This window comes from Nicotiana tomentosiformis, chromosome 9, assembly GCF_000390325.3.
Source record: "Nicotiana tomentosiformis chromosome 9, ASM39032v3, whole genome shotgun sequence".
NCBI lineage: Eukaryota > Viridiplantae > Streptophyta > Magnoliopsida > Solanales > Solanaceae > Nicotiana > Nicotiana tomentosiformis.
The window spans coordinates 17,041,846-17,065,690 of record NC_090820.1 but is presented as its reverse complement, the minus strand read 5'-3'; the positions used below and the strand labels follow the sequence as shown (position 1 = coordinate 17,065,690).

General features: G+C 34.9%; 4 protein-coding genes and 1 non-coding gene across 6 annotated transcripts; 2 read left to right on the top strand and 3 right to left on the bottom strand.

Moving 5' to 3' along the window:
• Positions 1 to 118: 118 nt before the first annotated feature.
• On the bottom strand, positions 119 to 3,130 carry LOC104097051 (glycolipid transfer protein 1-like). 2 transcript variants are annotated; one of them, XM_009603559.4, is made up of 7 exons: positions 2,976 to 3,130; positions 1,992 to 2,123; positions 1,397 to 1,452; positions 1,071 to 1,201; positions 788 to 923; positions 458 to 589; positions 119 to 372 (listed from the first exon to the last, which is right to left on the bottom strand). In XM_009603559.4, the coding sequence occupies exons 2-7, from the start codon at positions 2,107 to 2,109 to the stop codon at positions 337 to 339; spliced, it is 609 nt and encodes a 202-aa protein (XP_009601854.1). In that variant the 5' UTR covers positions 2,110 to 2,123; positions 2,976 to 3,130; the 3' UTR covers positions 119 to 336. The 2 variants fall into 2 exon arrangements, with proteins under 2 accessions (XP_009601854.1, XP_070042063.1); XM_070185962.1 differs by lacking the exon at positions 2,976 to 3,130 and adding an exon at positions 2,826 to 2,848.
• Positions 3,131 to 3,946: 816 nt separating this feature from the next.
• On the top strand, positions 3,947 to 10,549 carry LOC138898437 (uncharacterized). The gene is made up of 9 exons (XM_070184504.1): positions 3,947 to 4,193; positions 4,263 to 4,382; positions 4,567 to 5,006; positions 5,397 to 5,532; positions 5,779 to 6,002; positions 6,869 to 7,216; positions 7,396 to 7,689; positions 7,801 to 7,956; positions 9,956 to 10,549. Exons 1-9 carry the CDS (start codon positions 3,947 to 3,949, stop codon positions 10,547 to 10,549), a joined length of 2,559 nt encoding a protein of 852 aa, XP_070040605.1.
• Positions 9,140 to 12,307, top strand: LOC104097052 (zinc finger BED domain-containing protein RICESLEEPER 2-like). Its single transcript, XM_070186033.1, has 3 exons — positions 9,140 to 9,283; positions 9,956 to 11,880; positions 11,953 to 12,307. The coding sequence occupies exons 2-3, from the start codon at positions 11,307 to 11,309 to the stop codon at positions 12,039 to 12,041; spliced, it is 663 nt and encodes a 220-aa protein (XP_070042134.1). The 5' UTR covers positions 9,140 to 9,283; positions 9,956 to 11,306; the 3' UTR covers positions 12,042 to 12,307.
• Positions 12,308 to 13,526: 1,219 nt separating this feature from the next.
• LOC104097054 (uncharacterized) lies at positions 13,527 to 15,289 on the bottom strand. Its single transcript, XM_009603562.4, has 2 exons — positions 14,964 to 15,289; positions 13,527 to 13,861 (listed from the first exon to the last, which is right to left on the bottom strand). Exons 1-2 carry the CDS (start codon positions 15,231 to 15,233, stop codon positions 13,634 to 13,636), a joined length of 498 nt encoding a protein of 165 aa, XP_009601857.1. The 5' UTR covers positions 15,234 to 15,289; the 3' UTR covers positions 13,527 to 13,633.
• Positions 15,290 to 15,994: 705 nt separating this feature from the next.
• On the bottom strand, positions 15,995 to 16,066 carry TRNAQ-UUG (transfer RNA glutamine (anticodon UUG)). Its single transcript has one exon. It is a non-coding gene; the product is annotated as a tRNA-Gln (tRNA).
• Between the last annotated feature and the right edge of the window lie 7,779 nt (positions 16,067 to 23,845).

Below are 23,845 nucleotides of genomic sequence, written 5' to 3'. Positions count from 1 at the left end.
ACTGAACTCTCATATGATTGCGCTTGCACACACACACACACACACACACACACACACAAACTATAGGTAAAAAGATTGAGAAAACAAGAGAGCAAAATGAGTCTGGTGATGCATGATATGTCAAAAAGAAGCAGCAGTAGAGGAGTAAGACGCTGGCCAGAAAATATCATAAAACTTTAGCGGGACGAAAAATGAATATAAAAGCAACAGATGTAGTGAAAATTTGGGAGAAGTAACAATGCTGTTGAAAAATTGGGACAAAATGAAAATAGAATCAACAAATATAGTGAAGATCTACACTTTAGAACTTCAGAATGCTGAAACTGGAGAAGTTGATCATGAAGCTTTCATACCGTCCAAGCCAACACTAGCCTGCACAAAAGACCAATGCATCATTCACAAATTTAAGACAACCGTAATTTTGTTTGAAAACTTGCAAAGAATATTAATATCATACCAGAAATTTGTGGATTTGCTGAAGTATAGGTGAAAACGTCGTACAAAACTTTTCCATATCACCATAGATGTCACCGTTGCCACCTATAACCTCCATGAACTTTTTCCTATCTGGAGCAAGCTTTATCGCAACCTTTGGTTCACATTTAGAAACACGTTAGCACTTTTTACAGGTTCAGAAGACCAAATTTACAGTACAGTTTCTCATATAAGAGATTAACATATTTATCAGATGAAGTCTTTGGCTAGTTGAATTAATCTTTCATGCCATTTTCTTTTGAAATCCTGTTGTTAGATCAATTTTAGACTGAAAAGACAGTGAAGTAAATACCGTAAAGCTTGAACTAGCAAGCCATCCGTGCCATTTCTTCAATGTCTTGGCGTAAGAATCGTTGCAAGCTTGGGACATTGACCAATCTTGATGCTGAACTAAATTGTGAAATAGCACCACTATGAAGTCCATGGCTCTGCAGCGTTAGCAGAATGATCGATTAGTCTGACTTATCTTAACACATTATGTAAGCAGAGTTTGTTCATCAAATAACCAAAATGCAAACTTGTTATGCACCAAAGATAAAGGATTACATAACGAGGATGGAAAAGCAATCGCGTACCTTGTTAACCATAGCAAACCATTGGTACAGCTAGATGAAGATTTAGCAGTCTTTATCTCGACTTCTGCCTGTACGAAACTGTACAAGTAGTTGAATCTCGACGTGTTATCGTTATACTTGGATTCTAACCTCTGTAAGGAAACAAGCGTTGAGTATTCGCAATTAGGAACAATGTCAGATATCTCAAATTTTGCATAAGTATAAGGTTACATAAGAGATTTTCTAATAGAAAAATTCTGAATGATACTATTACACATGAAATCTGCAACACAAGTTGCGATATTTGTAATATTTAAGCAGAAGAAATAAAGAAATGACTAACTCACCGATATATTTCCATTGATGTCAGATTTAACCACAGTCATAGCAGCTCCAAATTTATCTGGCATCATAGGGTGTCAAATGAATTCAATTTGTTAAAAAACTTTAGATAACACAATACATCTATGTATGAGAATCCAAATATGCATCAGTTGAGCACAAAAGGTTGTTAAGGTGGTGAAGATACGAACATCATGCAATATTTTGTAAAGGGCAGCTCGGTGCACTGAGCTCACGCTATACGCGGGGTCCGGGGAAAGGCCGGACCACAAGGGTCTATTGTACGCCGCCTTACCCAGCATTTCTGCAAGAGGCTGTTTACACGACTCGAACCCGTAACCTCCTAGTCACATGACAACAACTTTATCATGTAATATTTTCTAGTAAAAGAAATTGGCTTCAATACTAAAAGTGTAACAACAACAACAACAATAACATACTCAGTGTAATCCCATAAGTGGAGTTTGGGGAGGGTAATCTGTACGCAGACCTAACCCCTCCCTTGTGAAGGCAGATATGTTATTCCTGAAAGACCCTCGGCTCAATGAAATCAAAATCACAGAGTAATAATCATGACAATTTTAGAGAAAAGTTTTGAACCTAGAATTGGCAATACGAGTTTGCAAACTTCCAAGAAAGGCTTAGTCATCAGCTCCCCATGTTCAGACTTGACATGCTTCATTCCTTCCAAAGCTGGGGAAAACAATGTTCCCTCCATATTTACCTATTTTTCTGCACATAAAAACACAAAGGTTCCTATCATTTACCATTGAGAATACAGATAACCAAAAAAAAAAAAAAAAGAGTAGCAAAATTAGACTGCAGAATATGCCAGTAAACCTATGAATGAAAATGATTATACAGATTTTTTTTTTTTGAATCAAGCAAATTGGATTGCCAGTTTCTATAGAGAAGTGATGTTTCATATACAACACAAAGGATGTAAATAAACAACTCCTAAAAATATTGTTTCATCAAAATCCCTGTAATAAAAGGGCATCCCGGTGCACAAAGCACCCGCGTTCATGCAGGGTCCAGGAAATGGCCGTACCCCAAGAGTGTGTGATGTTGGCCGCTTACTCTGATGCAAGTATTAGAAGCTTATTTCACGGCTCGAACCCGTGACCTACACGGAGACAACTTGATCGTTGCTCCAACGCTCCCCTTCCCTGCAATCCACATCTAATTTTTTGTTTCCCCGAATATATCCCAATTCTTGTCCTAATTCTTCTTTCCATTCAACCTCTGATAAAAAAAGATATACCTTGGTAATATTTTATTTCTTGGACAAGTTTATTGATAAACATAACAGCCCTGTTGTTCCGATAGAGAGAAGAACCTATGATTACATTTTTGGAAAATTTCCAAACGAACAATTTCATCTTTTAATTCCTATCCTAGTTAGTCTTGATTCGGCATTAGAAGTATATTGACGTTTTCCCAATAGCCGAATGGTTTTGTATGTAAATACTGATAGCTGAAAAATCAGATCAAGAGAACAAGGGAAAAACTGAAAAAAGACAAATTTGATAACATGTCAAAAAACATAAGTATAACAGGAATGATTAAAAAAAAAACAAGAACCTGGGATTTTAATGTTTAGATGTGGAACAATAAGATTGCAGGTCAGATGATGTTGTGTGTATTTTTTCAGTTACATATCTTATTTATGAGGAATGAGATATACTAATTTTTTTAATTAGAATTAATTGTTAGTAGAGTGGTCAAAGATGGAAATTAAGAGAAGAGAGAAGGGATTGGTTGTCACGTTTAATAACTGTTTTTCAAATTAGCCGCTGCTTCTACGATATGTGCGGAAAGAGCCATGTAGGTTAGTGGAATTTATTTTATTTTTCTCTTCTTATTATTTAGGCACAATTAAGGTGCTATTACATTTTTCTCTGTTATTTTCAACAATTGGAATAAAGTATAAAACACTAAAATAAAGTAGTAGGAAACTCATAATATAATTAGAATCTTTTTTTTCTTTCGAGGAATAAGCTGTTGAAGAAAGGATAAAAGACTAAGACTTGATTTCAAAGTATGAAGTTAATTAGTGAATTCAATCGACATTCATCACTGTCGGGAAACATAAAAGAGAAGATAATGATTTAGTACTCACAAAGTACAAAAGTATTCTTTGAAATATTTAAAGTGGAGTAGTATTTTGTTTCCAAATATAATGGGAGTGTGAAATGACAACTCTATCCTTGAAGGAGATTATGTCAAGTGCTTTACAATCCAGCTGTCCATAATAGCAAAAGAATATTTTGACTGCAGGGATTCTTAGTTATATTTTATATTTTCTTGTATATATTATTTATTCACATTAGGACAAATTACACATGGACAGGTATGGGACATGTATGAGAGTAGTACATAGAGTAAATTTAATAAATTAGCTACACTGTACATATACATATTTCTCAAGACAATACATATCAAATTCAGATTGAGTTCAAAAGTTCCTGTCTTTTACATGGTATTAAGAGCAGGTCGACCAACCTAATATTTGAAACCCTTATTCACTTTTCAACTTTGCTCTAATCCTTACAATGGGAGAAACAACAAAAGTTGTAGCTGCAACAACTGATTCAACCAAGAAAGGTGTGATTGATTCAACACACCCTTTCTTTCTTCATCCTCCAGACTACCCATGCATGAACTTTGTTTCCTCAGCTTTTGATGGCAAAAGCTATGGAGCTTGGCGTAGAGCAGTAGTCATAGCTCTTTCTGCCAAGAATAAACTAGGTTTCATAGATGAAACTCTTTCCATTCCAGATGAAAACTCTGGTCTTCAAAGTGCTTGAGCTAGAGGAAATGACATGGTATTGTCTTGGCTCCTTAACTCTTTGTCAAAAGAAATTGCAGAAAGTGTTCTTTACTCACATAGTGCAGAAGATCTGTGGAATAATTTAGAAGACAGATTTGGTCAGACAAATGGGGCTAAACTTTTTCAACTACAGAAAGAACTAAGTGGCGTGGTTCAAGGTAACTCTAGCGTTTCAAGTTATTTCACAAAAATAAAAAGTTTGTGGGATGAACTAGATACCTTGATCAATTTTTCTAATTGTTCATGTGAATGTGTATGTGGAGCTAAAAGAAAAAAATCTAAAAACGCACCAAGACCAGAGACTGCTGTAATTTTTAATGGGCCTGAATGACAGCTACATAGGTGTGAGAAGCAACATACTGTTGACTTCGCCTTTACCTTCTCTTGGCCAAGCTTACTCTATGGTTATCCAGGATGAAAAGCAAAGAAAAATACATGCTTCTCCTGTTTATCCTGGAGAATCAGCTTCATTTATTGCTGCACAACATGGGGCAGTTGGTAAGAGAAACAATGTGAGGGATTTTAAAGGAAAAAAACCTGTGTATGAGGGAAAGAAAAACAACTATACCTGTTCATACTGCAAGAAGCCAGGTCATGTTGTGGAACAAATCTACAGGCTTGTTAGATTTCCCTCAGATTTCAAGTTCACAAATCAAAGAAAATACCAAGAGTCAGTTCAAGGTAACAATGCTTTCAGCACTGAAGAAAATGCAGTACAGACGGCGGGGATCAAGTCACTTACTCAAGAAAATATTAGCCAGATCCTACAACTCCTTCAGCAAGTGCAGATGGGAAAATAGGGAACCAGTAGCTCTGAAAACAATGCAGATGTAAACTGTGTTGGTATATCTTTCTCACATAATTGCGCTACTTGTTTTGCACATAACAACAATAAGACATGGATATTAGATAGTGGTGCATCTGAACATATAACTTTTGATGAAACTGCTCTTTATAATATAGCTCCTTTACCTAAACCTTTGAATGTAAATTTACCCAACTCTCATAAGGTTAGAGTCATACATTTAGGTTCAGTTTTACTTTTTTCAAATCTGATTCTTCACAATATGTTGTATGTCCCTGCTTTTAGATTCAATTTGTTGTCAGTTCATAAATTGTGCAAATAAAATAACTATCTCATATTATTCACTTCTCTTTTCTGTTTTTTGCAGGCCCCTTCAATGAAGAGGCCTCTGGTGATTGGTAGGGAGAGTTGTGGTCTTTATGTTCTAGAATCAAGGCATTTGGAACGCATTTCCAAGAAGTCATCTTCATCTAGAAGTTCATTTGTGTTAGAAAAAAATCTATGTAATCAGAAAGTTCCTTCAGCTTTATTTTCCTTCTCTAGTAATTCTGATGTAAGGAACAAGTTGTAGCACTATCGTTTAGGTCATATGCCTTTGAGTAATATGAAGAATATTTCATATATTCCTAATTCTTCATGCGATAATTTTCCTGTGCCTTGTGTGATATGTCATATGGCTAGATAGTCGAAATTACCATTTTCCACTAGTTTAACTACTTCTAAAGCTATGTTTGATTTAATTCACATAGATACATGGGGTCCTTACAATACAACCACTTCTGATGGATATAAGTACTTCCTAACTATAGTTGATGACTATAGTAGGGGTACTTGGACATATCTTCTTAGCACAAAATCAAATGCGTTTCCAGTATTGCAATCTTTCTTAGCTATGATAGAGAGACAGTTTCACAACAAAGTCAAAATCATACGTTCAGATAATGCTTTTGAGCTTGGAACAGGGAATGCACATGTAGATTTTTTTTTAAAACAAGAAATTTTGCATCAGACAACTTGTGTTGGGACTCCTCAACAAAATAAAATTGTGGAGCGCAAACATAAGCATCTTCTAGAGACTTCTAGGGCTTTGCTCTATCAATCACATCTACCTATTAATTTTTGGGGAGACTGTGTGTTGACTGCAACACATTTAATTAATAAGTTCCCTTCAAAGGTTTTAAAGCTTAAGACACCTTATGAGATCTTATTTAAAACTAAGCCTAACTACTCCAGACTTAAATATTTTGGATGTTTATGTTTTGTTTCTACTCTTTCATCTCACAGGGCAAAATTTGATCCAAGAGCTTTACCTTGTATTTTCTTAGGATATCCACATGGTAAGAAAGGGTATAAAGTCCTTAATCTTGACACAAAGAAAACTTTTATTTCTAGGGATGTGATATTTCATGAGGACATCTATCCATTTGCTTCAATGAACACTTCAAAGCCTCATAAATCAATTTTTCCTACTTCAAATACACCTGAAGTAAATCTTGAAGTGCCTGATTTGCAGACTACCAATTCAGTTGAACATTCTGATCATCCGAGTCTCCAAATCAAGATGTTACAGAATTTCCTACACCACTTTTCAGTCCACAACCTACAGATGGAAATCGTAGGAACTCGCCAGTTGGACTCAGAAAATCCATTCGGATTCACAAAACTCCCTTTTACCTAAGTGACTACATTACAAATGTAGTACAAGTAACTGATGTTGGCACACCATGTTTTCTTTCTCCTATAACACCTGCTTCTTACTCCTTTTCTGCCCTCTCAACTTCAAATAAGTTATTTTTAAATTCACTTTCAAATGTTCAAGAACCACTAACCTTGAACCAGGCAGCTAATCACCCAGGATGGCAAGAAGCAATGCAGAAGGAGATTGAGGCACTAGTCCAGAATGAGACTTGGGAAGTTGTTGAACTTCCTGGTGATAAAAAGGCCCTCCCATGCAAATGGGTATACAAAGTTAAACATCATTCAAATGGAAGTATTGAACTACTGAAAGCAAGATTAGTAATCAGAGGTGATGTGCAACGTGAGGGTATAGATTTTAATGAAACATTTTCTCCAATGGTTAAAATGGCCACAATCATATGCCTTTTAGATACTGCAGTCAAAAAGGGTTGGGGCTTATATCAATTGGATATTAACAACGCTTTCTTATATGGAGATTTAAACGAAGAGGTATACATGAAATTTTCAGCATGTATGAACTCTCCAACACCCAGAATGTGTGCAAGTTAAAGAAGTCATTTTATGGACTTCGTCAAGTATCAAGACATTGGTATTCAAAGCTTACAGGTGCTCTTAGTTTCAAAGGCTATTCACATTTCCTAAATGACTACTCTTTGTTCTTTAAGAAGAAAGGAACTTCAGTCTCTATTGTAGCAATTTATGTTGACAACATCGTGCTAACTGGAAATGACATTGAGGAATTGAATGCCTTGAAAAGTTTTCTTGATCAAGAATTCAAGATTAAGGACCTCAGAAACTTACATTATTTCTTAGGAATGGAAGTTCTTCGAGAATCAACTGGTTTGATTCTATCTCAACGCAAATTCACCTTAGATTTGCTAAAAGAGTTTGACTGCATGGATAAGCAACCAGCTTCTTCACCTTTGGATCCGACACAAAAACTTCTTGCCCACACTGGAGAAGTCATTCAAGATCCAACCTTATATCATCACTTGATTGGGAAGTTGAATTATCTTACTCATACAAGACCAGACCTTTCCTTTACAATACAATATCTCAGTTAATATATGCAGGATCTGCGACAACCACATCTCGAAGCTGCTCTCCGAGTACTTCGTTATCTTCTTAAAGACCCAGGACTTGATCTTTTCATGACTGCATCACCATCTTTTAAACTCCAAGCTTTTTGTGATTCAGATTGGGGTTCATGTCCAAATTCTCGGAGATCAGTGAGTGATTTCTACATCTCATTAGGATTTTCACCAATTTCCTGAAAATCGAAGAAACAAGCCTCAATTTCTCTTAGTTCCGCCGAAATAGAGTATCGATCTATGCGGAGAGTTGTGGCGGAGCTTAACTGGTTAGTCCGCCTCTTCGATGATCTTTCAGCACCAATCACACTTCCAGTTCCACTCCACTCTAACAGTCAGGCAACTATTCATATAGCTAAAAATCCCGTCTTTCATGAAAGGACGAAACGTGTTGAAATTGACTGTCATTTTGTGCGACAACAGTTCATCTCCGATCTTATTTCCCTCTCTTTCGTCAGAACTGACTCTCAGCTAGCTGATTTATTTACGAAATCACTCACTGGACCAAAGCATCACACCTTACTGGGCAAGTTGGGTGTTTTCTCAAACCCCTCCAACTTGAGGGAGGGTGTTGAAGAAAGGATAAAAGACTAAGACTTGATTTCAAAGTATGAAGTTAATTAGTGAATTCAATCGACATTCATCACTGTCGACAACGGAAAACATAAAAGAGAAGATAATGATTTAGTACTCACAAAGTACAAAAGCATTCTTTGAAATATTTGAAGTGGAGTAGTATTTTGTTTCCAAATATAAAGGGAGTGTGAAATGACAACTCTATCCTTGAAGGAGATTATGTCAAGTGCTTTACAATCCAGCTGTCCATAATAACAAAGGAATATTTTGACTGCAGAGATTCTTAGTTATATTTTATATTTTCTTGTATATATTGTTTATTCACATTAGGACAAATTACACATGGACAGGTATGGGACAGGTATGAGAGTAGTACATAGAGTAAATTAAATAAATTAGCTACACTGTACATATAGTTCTTTCTCAAGACAATACATATCAAATTCAGATTGAGTTCAAAAGTTCTTGTCTTTTATATAAGCCAAATTTCATTAATACGAAAATGGAAAATGCCTTGTACCAGTAAGCGTCTCTCAGGTACTGTATGGTGAATAAGTGTGGCAATGGGGCGGTGCGGGGCGGGTTTCAGTGGTCATGGTGCGGGGCGGGTTACAACATTTGCGGGGGCAGGGCGGGTTACAACATTTGCGGGGGCGGGGCGGGTTCTTTTTAAATTTAAAAAAAAACTATTGCGGGGCGGGTCGCGGGTCAGGATTTAATTATTTGAAGTAAACCTAAAACGCTACTCTCTCCTCAAAACTAAGACCTAAAAGTCTAAACCCAATTCACAATCACAAACGCCCTAATTTCTCAGAGGATTACTCCACAAAGTCACGCACAATCTCAAAGCTTTCTCCACTCTCTCTGTCTCTCATAATCTCATTCTCTGGTAAGTTTTCTCTATTCAAACTCTAATGACCCAGTTCGAATTCAATATTCATATTATTGAATTTTTCTTTGGCTCTCCATCAAGATTACTTTTGTTATCTCCTTTTTGGTTTGCCGACAAATGGTCTATGATTTATGTTTGAAATCATATACCATAATTTGTTGTTTCTTGTTTGAATAAGGTTTGCTTTTCTTGATTTTACAACTACCACAATTGCAACCTGCAAGTTTCCATCTTTTTTTTCTTTCTCAAAAACAAAAAGTTCCTATATTTTCTATAAACTTTCGGCAAATTTGTGTGTTGGCTACATAAGCTCGTTGGATACCTTTGTTTTTCAATCTACAAAATGTGCATGAACAATGAAATTAGGGAGCAGGGAGAATAGTTGAAGAGAAATAATTAGGAGTCTCCAATATTGCTGCAGGTGCAGGATGCTACTTCTAAGAGGCAGATTATACTAATATTTATTTTCAGTTAGTCCAAAGATTTTAGTTCCTTTTATGGTGAAATACTAAAATTTAAGCCATTTAAGCATCGGATTGTTCATTGTTGTAACTGATTCTTCTTTTAGGTATTAATCCTGCAGAATATGATGGGGTCACATTTTTTATTAGTACTAGTAATTTAAGTCCCGTATCTCTACTTAATATTTCTTTTATTGATTTTTTATAGAAAATTATAGAGTCTCAAGACAAACAAAATCCAATGTGTTCATCTTCAAATGCTTTTCCTATTGAGACTGAGAGTCAAAGGCTTATGCAGTCTGATGAAGTTACCATGGAAGTTATTGATGAAGCAGGTAAAAGAAAACTTATTTCTGAAGCATGGAAACATTTCAAAGCGGTGAAGCTTGATGGTGTTCGCTTTGGTGTTTGTAAGTATTGCAATACTCGTATCAAATCAACAAGAAAATGTGGGACATCATCTTTGTGGGATCATATTCGTAGATGTCGTAAGAAGCCAAGTAACTTAGAAGATAAGGGTGGTTTAGGGGGAACGATGGATGGTATCAAACAATATTATTTTGATCAAGATATTTCACGTAGGGAACTTGCTCATGCCATCATTTTACATGAGTACCCTTTGTCCATTGTCGATCATGTTGGATTTAGGAAGTTTGTTGCTAGTCTCCGGCCATTGTTTAAAATAGTATCTAGGAACATAATCAAGAATGATATTTTAAAGATTTTTGACAATCTGAAATCAAAAACTTCTAAGTTGTTGGAAAAAATCACAAGTAAAATTGCAATAACAACTGATATGTAGACCTCAGACAATACCAAAAAAGGGTTTATGGCTATTACGACACATTTTATTGATGATTCATGGAGGCTTCAGAGTCATATCGTGAGATTTATTTATGTTCCCGCTCCACATGATAAGGATACTCTATGTGGTGCGTTGCTCAATTGCTTGTTAGAGTGGAATCTTGAGAGAAGAATATCAACAATTACTGTTGATAATTCTAGCACAAACAATGCTATGATGAAAACCTTGTTAGATGAGAAACTTTGTAAAAGAGATTTGTTGTTGATGGGTCGAGTATTGCATGTGCGTTGTGCCGCATACATCTTAAATTTAATTGTGCAAGAAGGGTTAAAGGTGATAGAAGATGGTATCAGTAACGTGCGTAACAATGTCTTATATTGGATAGGGTCTTCAGGCAGAATTGAAAGGTTTGAAGAAGCTGCACGGTTGCTACATATTTCTTGCACAAAAAAGTTAGAGTATGATTGCCCTACTCGTTGAAAATCAACATATTTAATGTTGAGAACATCCTTAGATTACAAAGAGGTGTTTTCGAAGTTAGAGCATGAATGATACCAATTACCGTTATTTTCCAACCGAAGGGTAATGGAGTGAAGCAGAAGAAGTTTGTGTAAAGTTGAAGCTCTTTTACCATGTCACCGAATAATTTTCGGGGAGTCAATATCCAACTTAAACTCAATACTTTTCAAAAGTTTGTGACATTAAGCTAGAATTAGAAGCTTGGGTAAAAAGTTTAAATCCTTTGATTAGCTCTATGACAACGTCAATGTTGTTGAAATTCAAAAAATATTGGGACGATATACATATATTGTTGGGTGTAGCTACTATTTTTGATCCGAGGTATAAGATGAAGGTGGTGAAATTCTATCTTGCACAAATTTATGGTGAAAAAGCTTCTTTGGATAAAATTCAAGAAGTTCGAAAAGAGTATCAGAGTAGAGCACTTACTTCACATGAGTCATCTCAAGCATCTAATGAAGTTGTTGGTATTGTTGATGGTGATCGGCTCTCTAGTTTTGATCAATTTGTCGCGTCGAGTAGGGCGAATGTGGACACAAGATCGGAATTGGATGTGTATTTAGAAGAAAGTTTGCTACCTCGTACACCATCATTTGACAGTTTAAGTTGGTGGAAAACAAACGGATTAAAATTTTCTACTTTGCAAAAGATGGCTCGTGACCTCTTAGCCATTCCTGTCTCTACTGTCACTTCAGAATCAGCATTTAGCACTAGTGGGAGGTTGATTAGTCCGCATCGTAGTAGACTTTATCCTACTACTTTGGAGGCTTTGATGTGTGCTCGTACATGGTTGTGGAATGAAATAAATGGTAAGTATTTTCCTTAATGACTTATTATGGTATTAATAGTTTTCAATTTTAACATTTTATACTTTTTTTCAGGTTTGACTTCAAGTGTCGACAAAGTTTCGTGTCCAACTTTACTTGAAGAAGAGGAAGAACCAGATTCAAGTGGGCTTACTAGTCTGTAGCCTCTTTGAAGAGGAAGAGAATATGATATTTTGAATATCACATTTTTTGTGGTTGTGTAATTTGAGTCACTTCACTTTTCTGTTTGGAAGTGAAATTTCAGGCTAGCTAAATTAGAGTATTGTCTGTGATTTACTCTTCTTACCTCTGATTTTCTAGTACCACTTTTATGTGTCATAATTTCCTTTGAAGCTCTAGAACATATGTTCTTCCTCATGTATTGCTATAGCTAGAGCTCACTTGGTTATAGAAAATACTGAACTTTCTTTAGTTCTTGAATCGGTTTTTTGGGGTGGTGTTGTTTACGAGAGGTTTAAGGACAAACACTTAAAATTCATTTGCTTTTGGTAGATTTAAAGTAGTGACTAGTGAGTATATATAGAGAACAAATGAATTATCCAATTTTATTTGGTTGATAACTATTCAGAGATTTTAAAAAATAGCAGAAAGTTGAGTTCTGAATGAATATTTGTTACTATGAAGAAATTAAAAAGAATTCTTACTATTCCTGAGCAAATGAATTTTAAGTGTTTGTTCTTGAAAACGTTTTCTCAATGGCATACTATAAGATACCAGTCGAATTTTTCAACATCCAAATGATGGGCAACCAGTCGAATGAGCAAACAGTCGAATACTCGAATCACTATTATAAGAAATGAAGTTGTAGTATTTTAAATTAGTTAACAAAGGTTCAAAAACTATCCAATGTGTTTTAAGTAAAATGGTATAGACTATTATAACCATCCAGTCGAATCACTATTATAACAATTTTTTTTTTTAAAAAAGAAACTGTGGGGCGGGCGGGGCAGGTGCGGGTGGGGCGGGTGGGTGCGGTTTTAACTGTTACTTGGGGCGGGGCATATTGAAAATTTGCGGATTAAGACAGCAACCACTAGCTCCGCAACCGCACCGCCTGCCATTCCTACTGATGAATGGTCTCATATTTCTATAAATATACAAAATGAAACAACTTGTGGTTACAATGATTTATTTATTTGTTTAACTCTTCAAACGTTGACGCCGTTCACAAAAATTATTGCGTACATCACTGGTCAATGAAAATTCTTAGCGCTTCTCAACTTACTTGATACATAGTATTTGTTGCTGTAATTATGTCGAAGGAAATTAGAAATTAAGTGCAACTCGAGCTTTTACAACATTGTAGTTAATGCATTATGATCTAGTCGAATCCAACTTGCTTGATATCGAAGCATAAGGGTTATAATAATGTTGAAAGAAGTTTGGCATCCAAGGGTGTGGCCTAGTGATCAATGAAGTGAGTTGAAAACTATGCGGTTTCATGTTCAAATCAAAGTAAAGACAAAAATACTAGGTGATTGAAATTAGTTGATGTGCGCGCATGCGCCGGTAAGGACACCACGGTTATTAAAAAAAATATGGAAATTTGGAATTAAGTGCAAACTCAAGTTTTTCACAACATTGTAATTAATGCACAAAAGGAGCTCAAAAAAAGAGAGTCAAATCCATAAAGGCAAAACTATTTTATTTTTAGTCTCAGCAAAATGATAGTATTTTGTTTCCTTAATCACCAAACACAAAAAACACACAAACAATTAGTAAAACATGTCTTTTATCAAAAGGCATTTGGCTCAGGATATTTGATAGAATTCTTGACAATCTTCTTAGTAGCAGCATCACCAAGATCAATGCCACAAATATCAGCCAATCTGATAAGATAAAGCAATACATCAGATAATTCTTCACCAAGATGCTCTTTATCTGATTCCTTCCAATTTGGTAATCCTTTGTCTACCTCTCCTCTCCATTGGAATATCTCTGATAGCTCTCCTACTTCACCTACCTGAAATTTTCAGTTGGACATAACATAATTGAATCATATTCTAATATTATTCTCTATTCTCACCATCACTAATTAGCATAACCAATTTTCCTTTTTCATGAATAATGGACAGATGCTTTTTTTCTTTTCTTGTGTACAAAATTGTGCCAAGTAGTTATATGCCAATTAGATGCAACAGAAAGTCTATTAGTTAGTTATGATTCTTACTCCTTATTCGAAGGGAGCCTCGGAGAAACGGTAAAGTTATTTCCGTGTGACATATAAGTTACGGGTTTGAGCCGTGGAATCAACCACTAAGGCTTCATTAAGGTAAGCTGCTTACATTCATTCTCAGACCTTGCGTGAATACGGAATACTTCGTGCACCGAATAACCTTTTTTTGATTCTTAGCTCTTATTTATGCCACCAAGTTGGAAACACGATAATGGGATGGTACCAACTTTCATACACAATATTATATGACTATCGTCAACTTGTATAAGAACATTCTATATATAATTGGTCATGAAATAAACTTTAACTTCAAGCGACTAATTAGAAAAGGATATAAAAATCAATCTTATAGCTCCTTTAAAGAATTAGGGAGCTCTTGAGAATTGGATTAGTCCATTAATCAAAATTAATAGGTGTTAGGACTTAGGAGTATGATTTAAGTTAAAGCAGTTTTTTATGGTAAAATAGTTATATATATGGTAGAAAAGTTTTACCAGTAACAAGAAATGTGTTCTTTCTTACTTCAAGCAAGCATTATTGCAATTTCATGTCCTACATCTTAGACTAATGTATCATTTCAAGTACCTATTGGCCATTGATAAACCTAGCTAGAGACAGGAGGATACAACCTATATTAATGGATTTAACCGAACCTAGTATTTTGCAAACATAAAAATAAACATACACATAAAAAAACCCCACTAAAATACCAACTAATTGATAAAATTTTGAACCTATAATTTCATAAGTATAATATGTTCAATCTGAAAAATTAAACTCATCAAGTTTAAATCTTAAATTCGTTTTTTAATAAAGATACTCTTTTGAGTCAAAGATGACAAGATCATATTAAAGGCAGAAAGGGAAAAAAAAATGATAAAAGAATTACCATGGCAAGGAGCAAATTCCTAGGGCTGTGAAACTTTTCCCAATTTCTAACCTTGGCAAATTCTTCAAGCTGCTTAGAGAGGTCTTTGAGACTAATATCTATTGATCTCTCTTGAAGTAGTCCCTCTTTTCTTTCTTGTTCCATAGCTAAGTAAATGTGAGATTTGTTGCCTACAAAGAGACTAGAGGCCCTAATCTTGGATTTTAAAGGAGCAAACTTCACATTTGCAAATGGAATATTGTAACCATAAAAGTACAATGATGATAGCATTTGTTAGTGAGGAAAAAAGGAAGAACCTTCAAAGAGAGCAAAATTCTTAGGGCATACTATTGGTTTTTATATGCAAAGGATTCTTATGTTCCATCCCATCCATGTGGAATATTGTATTCCAATTTTCTTAGTTTATTGTGAAAGGACAGTGCAAATTGATGAGCAGGTGAAACACCTTTTTGTGCAAATTGAGAGTTCAATTAAAAGCATTAGAAACAACCTTTCTATCTAATACAAGGTAGACAATGACGAAATCAAAAATTTTTCTAAGGGTATTCAAAATTAAAAGAAGTGAAAAAAATTCACTGACAAAGGGTGTTCAATATATATTATATACCTCTAAAATTACTTATATACACAGTGTAATTTTTAGACGAAGGGTGGTCGATTATCCACCCTTAAGACAATATAGCTACGCCCATGAAAGCAGGAATAAGTTCTGCGTACACCTCACCGTATCTCACTTGTGGGTACACAGTGGATATTGTGTTGTTGAGCAGCTCAATTAAAACATCTTTCTTTAGCTCTCATTGTGCACCATTACTAGATTATTTAAGATTTATGTTTATGGGATATGAGTAGTGAGTAAGCTCAACCATTGAGTTTGTCTAGTGTTTTAGACCATTCATTTGCTGCTTAATTAGTCATTTCATTAACTTGATTAGTCTTTTCAGTTTAACGAATAAGGAAAACCAATTTTTGTCTTTTCAAAGACCCAAAATAGGGAGGGAGAGAAAGAACGAAAAAAATGAGAAATATAAAGGTCCTACCGGGAGTCGAACCCAGGTCGCTGGATTCAAAGTCCAGAGTGCTAACCACTACACCATAGAACCTTATATACTGCTCCAGTTTGCTTTATTTTATTTATCTGCTACTGAAAATTTTGCCCTTAAAAACCATAAGTGATGCTTTTCTTTTTTTCATTTCCAACCAATGCGATGCATTCTCACTTCAGAGTCCCGACTAATCCAAATTCACGCTGAATAAGTGTCACTAAAGGAGGATTTTTTTTTTCCAAAGCTTAAATTTGAGTTTTCTAATTAAAGGTGGCAGGACCCTATCTATATATCCCACCATAACTTTGGATGGGATGTTTGTTTAAACATAGCACATTCATTCTTCGTTCAAAACTATAGAAAAAAATATATTTCTTGCAATAACGTAAGAAAAAGTTTCTAACTTATATCTGAATTAAAAAAAGATTACATCAACTTGAAAGTCATACTAAGTTTTATTTTGAGTTATTATTTATTTATTTACTTATGTACATTTGTGGGGGGTTTTGGGGGAGGGGGTGGGGGTGGGGGGAGAATGAAATAATTCAAATCCCTTGCACACTTTTTAAGAACGAGTATACATGGAAATGGAGTAGACATTCCACTAGGTAAATCATACTATATGAAGAGAGATGCGAAAAAGGGTAAATATACCTTTCAACTTTCTTTGTTTATGGAATACAAAAACATTATCATTTTAATTTGGAATATTATACCCTTATCTAAGCTTATCATCATCACTTCAATTTTGACATTCTTCTTATCAACCGAAAGAAAAAAATCACGCAGTCAAAAATTCTTAAAGGTTTCTCAATTATTCCTTGCATCTAATAATTTCCTTAGATAACATTTAAAATTATTTATTTATTAGAAATATACAGAAATTACATATCAAATTGTTCCACTTCGTTATTTTATAGTATATGTTAAGTGCTTACTGATTCTACATTCCATAATGATCGGTAGTAGTATTATAAGTATTATTTACTACTAGTTAGCACCTAAATAGAATCTTTTTGTTTGTTTATAATATACATGTATCAAAACCAAAAATAGAGATAGAGAAGGGTCGGTAATACTGATATTCTAAATTATAAACAAAGTGGAAGAACAAATACAAAATATTCCAATTTACTCCCACATTTTTCTTTTTCCTAATAATCTCAAAGCTCAGTCACGCTTATGCCTTTGCATCTCACAATAAGGAATCTAACAAAGTTCTTTTTCTTCTTTGTTTAGTTATTTATTTATTATATTTTTCTTCTGATAAATATCTAATGAAGTTTATACACAAGGAAGGGATACTTCAACCATGGCATCTTCCTGTTAATGCCAATGAAAATAACTCTTTTTTGCTCTCATATTTTTAAAGAGAGACCTCAGTCTGATTTGCTGGAAAAAGAAAAAAAAGACCTAGCTTTTCGAAGGAAGCCTTGGAGCAATGGTAAAGTTATTTCCGTATAATTTATAGATCACGGGTTGGAGCCGTAGAAGTAGCCAATAATACTTGCATTAGGGTAAGTTGTCTGCATTAAACCCCTATGAGTGCGACACTTTCCTGGATCTTACATGAATACAGATGCTTTATGCACCAAACTGTCATTTTTCTCCCAACAATAGATATATTCTTGAGTGAGAAATTTTAATAGTCCAGTTGGTTGACTATCTAAATTTTCACTTTGTTGATCACTTTGTTGATGAGGATATATTTTTCACCTTTTAATCTTCTTCCCATTTCCCGTTTCCCCTCCCGTATAATAAAAAATTAAAATAAAAAAATGTTCTTGGTCTCTTCAATTTAAATTTGGAGCCATGAATCCTCGTCAAGCTAAGCCCATATTGCAAATGGTAAAGAGTAGGCCCTCAATGATATAAATCTGCTTATGGTCATGTGGTTTCATAAAAGGAATTTTCAGAAACCATTAGTGTTTAGTGGCTATTAATTTTCTATAGCTATCATATACATAATTACTTCCTATAATTACTATTTATTTGTTACGATAGTGTATTCGCTGTATTCGCGCTGCTGTATTCATGAGAATACAGCAGCAAAAAACGCCTAAAATCAGGGCAGTCCAACTGTACACGCATATATTCATATGTATTCGTGCCATGTATTCATGAATACAGTGTCACACCTCTTTTTTCCCGAGGGATAAGGGAGTTTTTTCAATTAAAGTGACATTAATCGATATGAGATTATTTATTTATTTAAAGTCGCTACTTGGGATAATTATTATAGTGTTCCAAGTCACCGATTTATTTTAAAATCTCAAATCAAGGAGATTGACTCTATTTATGGTCCGCGAACATAGAAGACCGGGTAAGGAATTCTGTTAACCTGGGAGAAGGTGTGAGGCACTCCCAAGTTTCGTGGTTTTAGCACGATCGCTTAACAATTAATACTTGGCGTAATTATCTGATTTATTACATGTTTTAAACCTATTGTGCATTTTGTCTTTTACCGCTTTTAATATTTATGGAATTTATTTGAACAAGTCACGATGTCGCGCACTCGTTATTTTTGTACATATTGCAAATCTCGCCACGTGAAATGCACCCTCGATTTACAACATATTTATTTTAATTATTTGAAGTTGTGGTCTAGTTGCGTGAAACACGCACTTGAGTTGGGATTTACGTATCATGACTATGCCACGGGAACCGTACCCATAGTCACGATGATTTATTAATCGTGCCTAAAGCAACTAGTACGTGTTCATAATTTATTTTTCCTTACGAGTTTGAGATCTTTGTAAGGTCAAGAGCTATGGAAATCAATTGTAGAAAATGGGTCAGCTTTTGCTCTTACTAAATTGGGCTGACAGAAATAATTTTGGACCAGATAAATTAAAATTGATCGTAGTACGACTGACCCTTTAAAACTAACTAAAAAGTAGGCTCAGCTACTAGTTCACCAAGCTACTCTATTAGTCTATTGTCCATTAGCCATTTTCAGTAGTACATACTTCATTAAGCAAACCCAACTCCCTTTAAATCTAATTAACACTCATGACCCAACTATACAAAATGTGCTCATCAAGACATCTTTGCTTTAACATGTACACATTATTCTATCTCAAATTTAAACCGAGAATACGTGTCTTCCTACTACTACACATGACTTTAGATTCATATAAATAAAAAATAAATATACCTTTATTCCCAAAATGCTCAACAATCAAATCAACTGATAATGAAAATTAAAACACCAACTAATCATGCAAAATAACTAAATATGGAATATTATGATAAAAATTTATGCCAAATAAAGTCAACAAAGAACTACAATTCAAAGAGATATGATTAGAGCATGGCAATAAACATTATTGAAATGAAAAAGAAACGGAACTTTGAAGAGAAAAACTTTCTTCACTATATTAAAAAAAATAAATCTCCAAGTTTGAATTACAGAAGGAAAGTGCTGGCTACAACTCGAAGGAAAACAGGACGTCGAACGGAGTTCGAACAACCTCGACAGAATATGATTCGAATGACTGAACACCTCGCTGAAAATGGACCTCGAACAAGACCTCTTAAACCTCACGCAAACGGGAGAGCGGGGTTGGGACTTGGCTAGACTTTTATGAGTTTCAGGGTGGTTTTTGGGTGGTGAAACTGCTGGTTTTTCGAAAGAAAGACGAAAAAAAATAACACGAGTAGAAATTCCAATATCCTAGAAGAAGAAAATAAATTTCTCTCAATTCCCTCCTCCCTCTTTTTTTCTCCTTCTCTCTCTTTTTTTCCCTCTCATTTCTCTTCTATTTATAGAAAAAATTTCGGAATATTTTCAGATTTTTTGATTATTATTTTATTATTTTTTAATTAAAAAAAATTTTCACTTCCCATTTTTCTTCTTTTAAAAACAAAATAATTTTCCACTTTTTTTTACTTTTATTTTTTTAATTTCTTACTTTTTTACTTTTATTATATTTAAATTCTCACTTTTTTTACTTTTCTTTTTTTATTTTCCACTTATTTTACTATCTTTTTTTTAAAATTTCCACTCTCTTTTACTTTTTTCTTAAAAATTTTCAGCTACCTTTACTTTTATTTTTTAATTCAAACTTTCTTTTACTTTTTATTTTTTAAATATCCACATTCTTTAACTTTTATGTTTTTTAATTTTTCACTTTCTTTTACTTTTTATTAAATAATTTCCACCTACTTTTACTTTTACTTTTTAATTCCATACTTCTACTTTTCCTATTTTTTTTATTCAAACCCGAAAATTTTAAAAAAATATTTAATTTTTTTCGGGTTTTTAATTTATTTTATTTTAAAATAAAGATAAAGATAAAAATAAAAATACTATTACTAGTAATAATTGACCTTTTAAATTATTTTTAACTTTTACCCTATTTATAAAAAAATATCACAAAGCTAAAAAAAATATATATTAAATTTTTAAAAATATTTACACAGTAGAAGGTGATAAAAATTCAAATATAGTCATAAATTAGGTGCTCATAGCTGCCCCTCTTTGCTTGAAAACATGAAAAGTTTTCAGGCAAAGATTAGGTGAGCCATGTGACTAATTTTTTTACCAAATCGTTATTCAAAAAGAAAAGAAATAAAAGATAGGGTGCAACCGAGTCCTGGTTTTGGGCATGATACCTATCCTGAGTTATAGGGGAATCAAGTCGCGTGTAGTTTAAGGGGAATGGTAGAATGATGATTTGAGGAGTCGAGTGAGGTTCCGTTGAGGTTCTAGTCCGCGGTCCTGCTATTATATCAAAATAAAAAAGAAGCTAAACAAGCCTATCAGTTATGAGTTACAAGATTCCTATCTATGAGTCTTCTGAAACTTGATCTTGAGTCTTGACTGGTTCTTCATGCAGACTCTTATCTAAACCTTGATGTTCGCTAGCTGTAGGTGCTAGTTCATTGTTCTATAGCTTCTTCTTTGCCGGGCCGGGTACTTCTCCTTTATCCCTCTTCTAATCAAAACGGGACTCCAATGCTCGTGGTTTCAGTTATGTCTTTAGCATTCCACATCTTTTCAACTGCTTTTGCATTTTGGATTCACTTATTTTTTTTCTTTTCTTTTATTATGAATTGAGACTTCTTCTTTTGGTCATCTTGAACCCAGTGCCTCGAGGTAAAACCTACTCAGACACCAAAACAAACAAACGAACACAATTTTTCTGCCCCAATTTGCACTAGAAAAGTTTCGTGAGTTATTGTAACAAAATTCTAAACTACTTCTTTATTTAAAGCAATAAAAGGTCGGGGGTGGTGTACCCCGAAAAGCTCATGCTGATTTATTTTGGATGGTGTTCCTTTATTGTCAAAAGGATGTCTCAACTAAGGATTGGTGTACTTTATGTTAGGAAAATGTGGCCAGGAAATGGTATACCCTATATTGGCAATGATATCAGGGAGTGGTGTACCGTGCATTTAAGATCAAATCAACTAGGTAGTGGAGACCCTATGTTGGAAAAGAGACTAGGGAGTGAAGACCCTATGTCTAAAATAAAATTAACTAGGGAGTGGAGACCCTATGTTGGAAAAGAGACTAGGGAGTGGAGACCCTATGTCTAAGATCAAATCAACTAGGGAGTTGAGACCCTATGCTGGAAAAGAGACTAGGGAGTGGAGACCCTATGTCTAAAATAAAATCAACTAGGGAGTGAAGACCCTATGTTGGAAAGGGCGACTAGGGAGTGGAGACCATATATCTAAAATAAAATCAACTAGGAAATGGTGACCCTATGTTCGAAAAGGCGACTAGGGAGTAAAGAACCTATGTCTAAAATAAAATCAACTATGGAGTGGAGACCCTATATTGGAAAAGCGACTAGGGAGTGGAGACCCTATGTCTAAAAAAATAAAAGTCAACTAGGGAATGGAGATCCTATATTGGAAAAGGCGACTAGGGAGTGGAGACCCTATATCTAAAAAATAAAAAATCAACTAGGGAGTAGAGACCCTATGTTGGAAAAGAGACTAGGGAGTGGAGACCCTATGCCTAAAATAAAATCAACTAGAGAGTGGAGACCCTATGTTAGAAAAGAGACTAGGGAGTGGAGACCCTATGTCTAAAATAAAATCAACTAGGGAGTGGAGATCCAATGTTGGAAAAGAGACTAGGGAGTGGATACCCTATGTCTAAAATAAAATTAACTAGGGAGTGAAGACCCTATGTTGGAAAGGGCGACTAGGGAGTGGAGACCCTATGTCTAAAATAAAATCAACTAGGGAGTGAAGACCCTATGTTCGAAAAGGCGACTAGGGAGCGGAGATCTTATGTATAAAATAAAATTAACTAGGGAGTAGAGACCCTATGTTGGAAAAGCGATTAGGGAGTGGAGACCCTATATCTAAAAAAATAAAAATTAACTAGGGAGAGGAGACCCTATATTGGAAAAGGAGACTAGGGAGTGGAGACCCTATGTCTAAATAATAAAAATCAACTAGGGAGTGAAGACCTTATGTTAGAAAAGGCGACTAGGGAGTGGAGACCTATATCTAAAATAACATCAACTAGGGAGTGAAGACCCTATATTGGAAAAAAAACTATGTAGTGGAGACCCTATGTCTAAAATAACATCAACTAGTGAGTGGAGACCCTATGTTGGAAAAGAGACTAGGGAGTGTAGACCCTATGTTGGAAAAGAGACTAGGGAGTGGAGACCCTATGTCTAAAATAACATCAACTAGGGAGTGGAAAACCTATGTCTAAAATAATATCAACTAGGGAGTGAAGACCCTATGTTGGAAAAGAGACTAGGAAGTGGAGACTCTATGTCCAAAATAACATCAACTAGGAAGTGGAGACCCTATGTTGGAAAAGAGACTACGGAGTGGATACCCTATGTCTAAAATAAAATCAACTAGGGAGTGGATATCCTATGTTAGAAAAGAGACTAGGGAGTGGAGACCCTATGTCAAATAATTTTAAATAGGGAGTGGAGACCCTATGTTGGAAAAACGACTAGGGAGTGGACACCCTATGTCTAAATAAAATCAACTTGAGAGTGGAGACCCTATGTTGGGAAAAACGACTAGGGAGTGGAGACACTATATCTAAAATAAAATCAACTAGGGAGTGGAGACCCTATGTTAGAAAATTGACTAGGGAGTGGAGACCCTATGTCTAAAATAATTTCAACTAGGGAGTGGAGACCCTATGTTGGAAAAGCGACTAGGGAGTGGATACCCTATGTCTAAATAAAATTAACTAGGGAGTGGGGACCCTATGTTGGAAAAAAGACTAGGGAGTGGAGACCTTATGTCTAAAATAAAATCAACTAGGGAGTAGAGACTCTATGTTGGAAAAGAGACTAGGGAGTGGAGTCCCTATGTCTAAAATAATTTCAACTAGGGAGTGGAGACCCTATGTTGGAAAATGCAGCTAGTGATTGGAGATCCTATACTACCATGATTTGGAACTTTTTTTTTTCTTTTCTTTCTTTTTAATTTTTTTTTTAAATTATTTTTTTAGAGAATGAGTAAAATGCGGGAAAGAATTTGGAGAAAACTTCCCTTTTGTATTATTGTTGATATAGAGCTATTTTAGTCTCCGTACGATTTCTTTTGGTTACACCTGCTTCTTGCAAGGTTGCTTTGGATTGCACCCATTTCATATGGTTCAAACAAAGAATAATTTGTCAGTTTGAAACGGTGGTTGGTTTTGCAGCCTTGAGTGTTTCAGTCATTTTATCTTGGCCGGCTTCTTTGACGATAATTTCAACTGTGACTGGTTGTTTCCTGGATACCGATTGCATTTCTGGCCCCAGAGAACTTTTGGCTTTTCTAAAATTTTACCATGACGGTTGGTCGCGCGAGACTTAACCTTTTTCAACTTTATTTTGTCTTTGTGGGCATTTGACT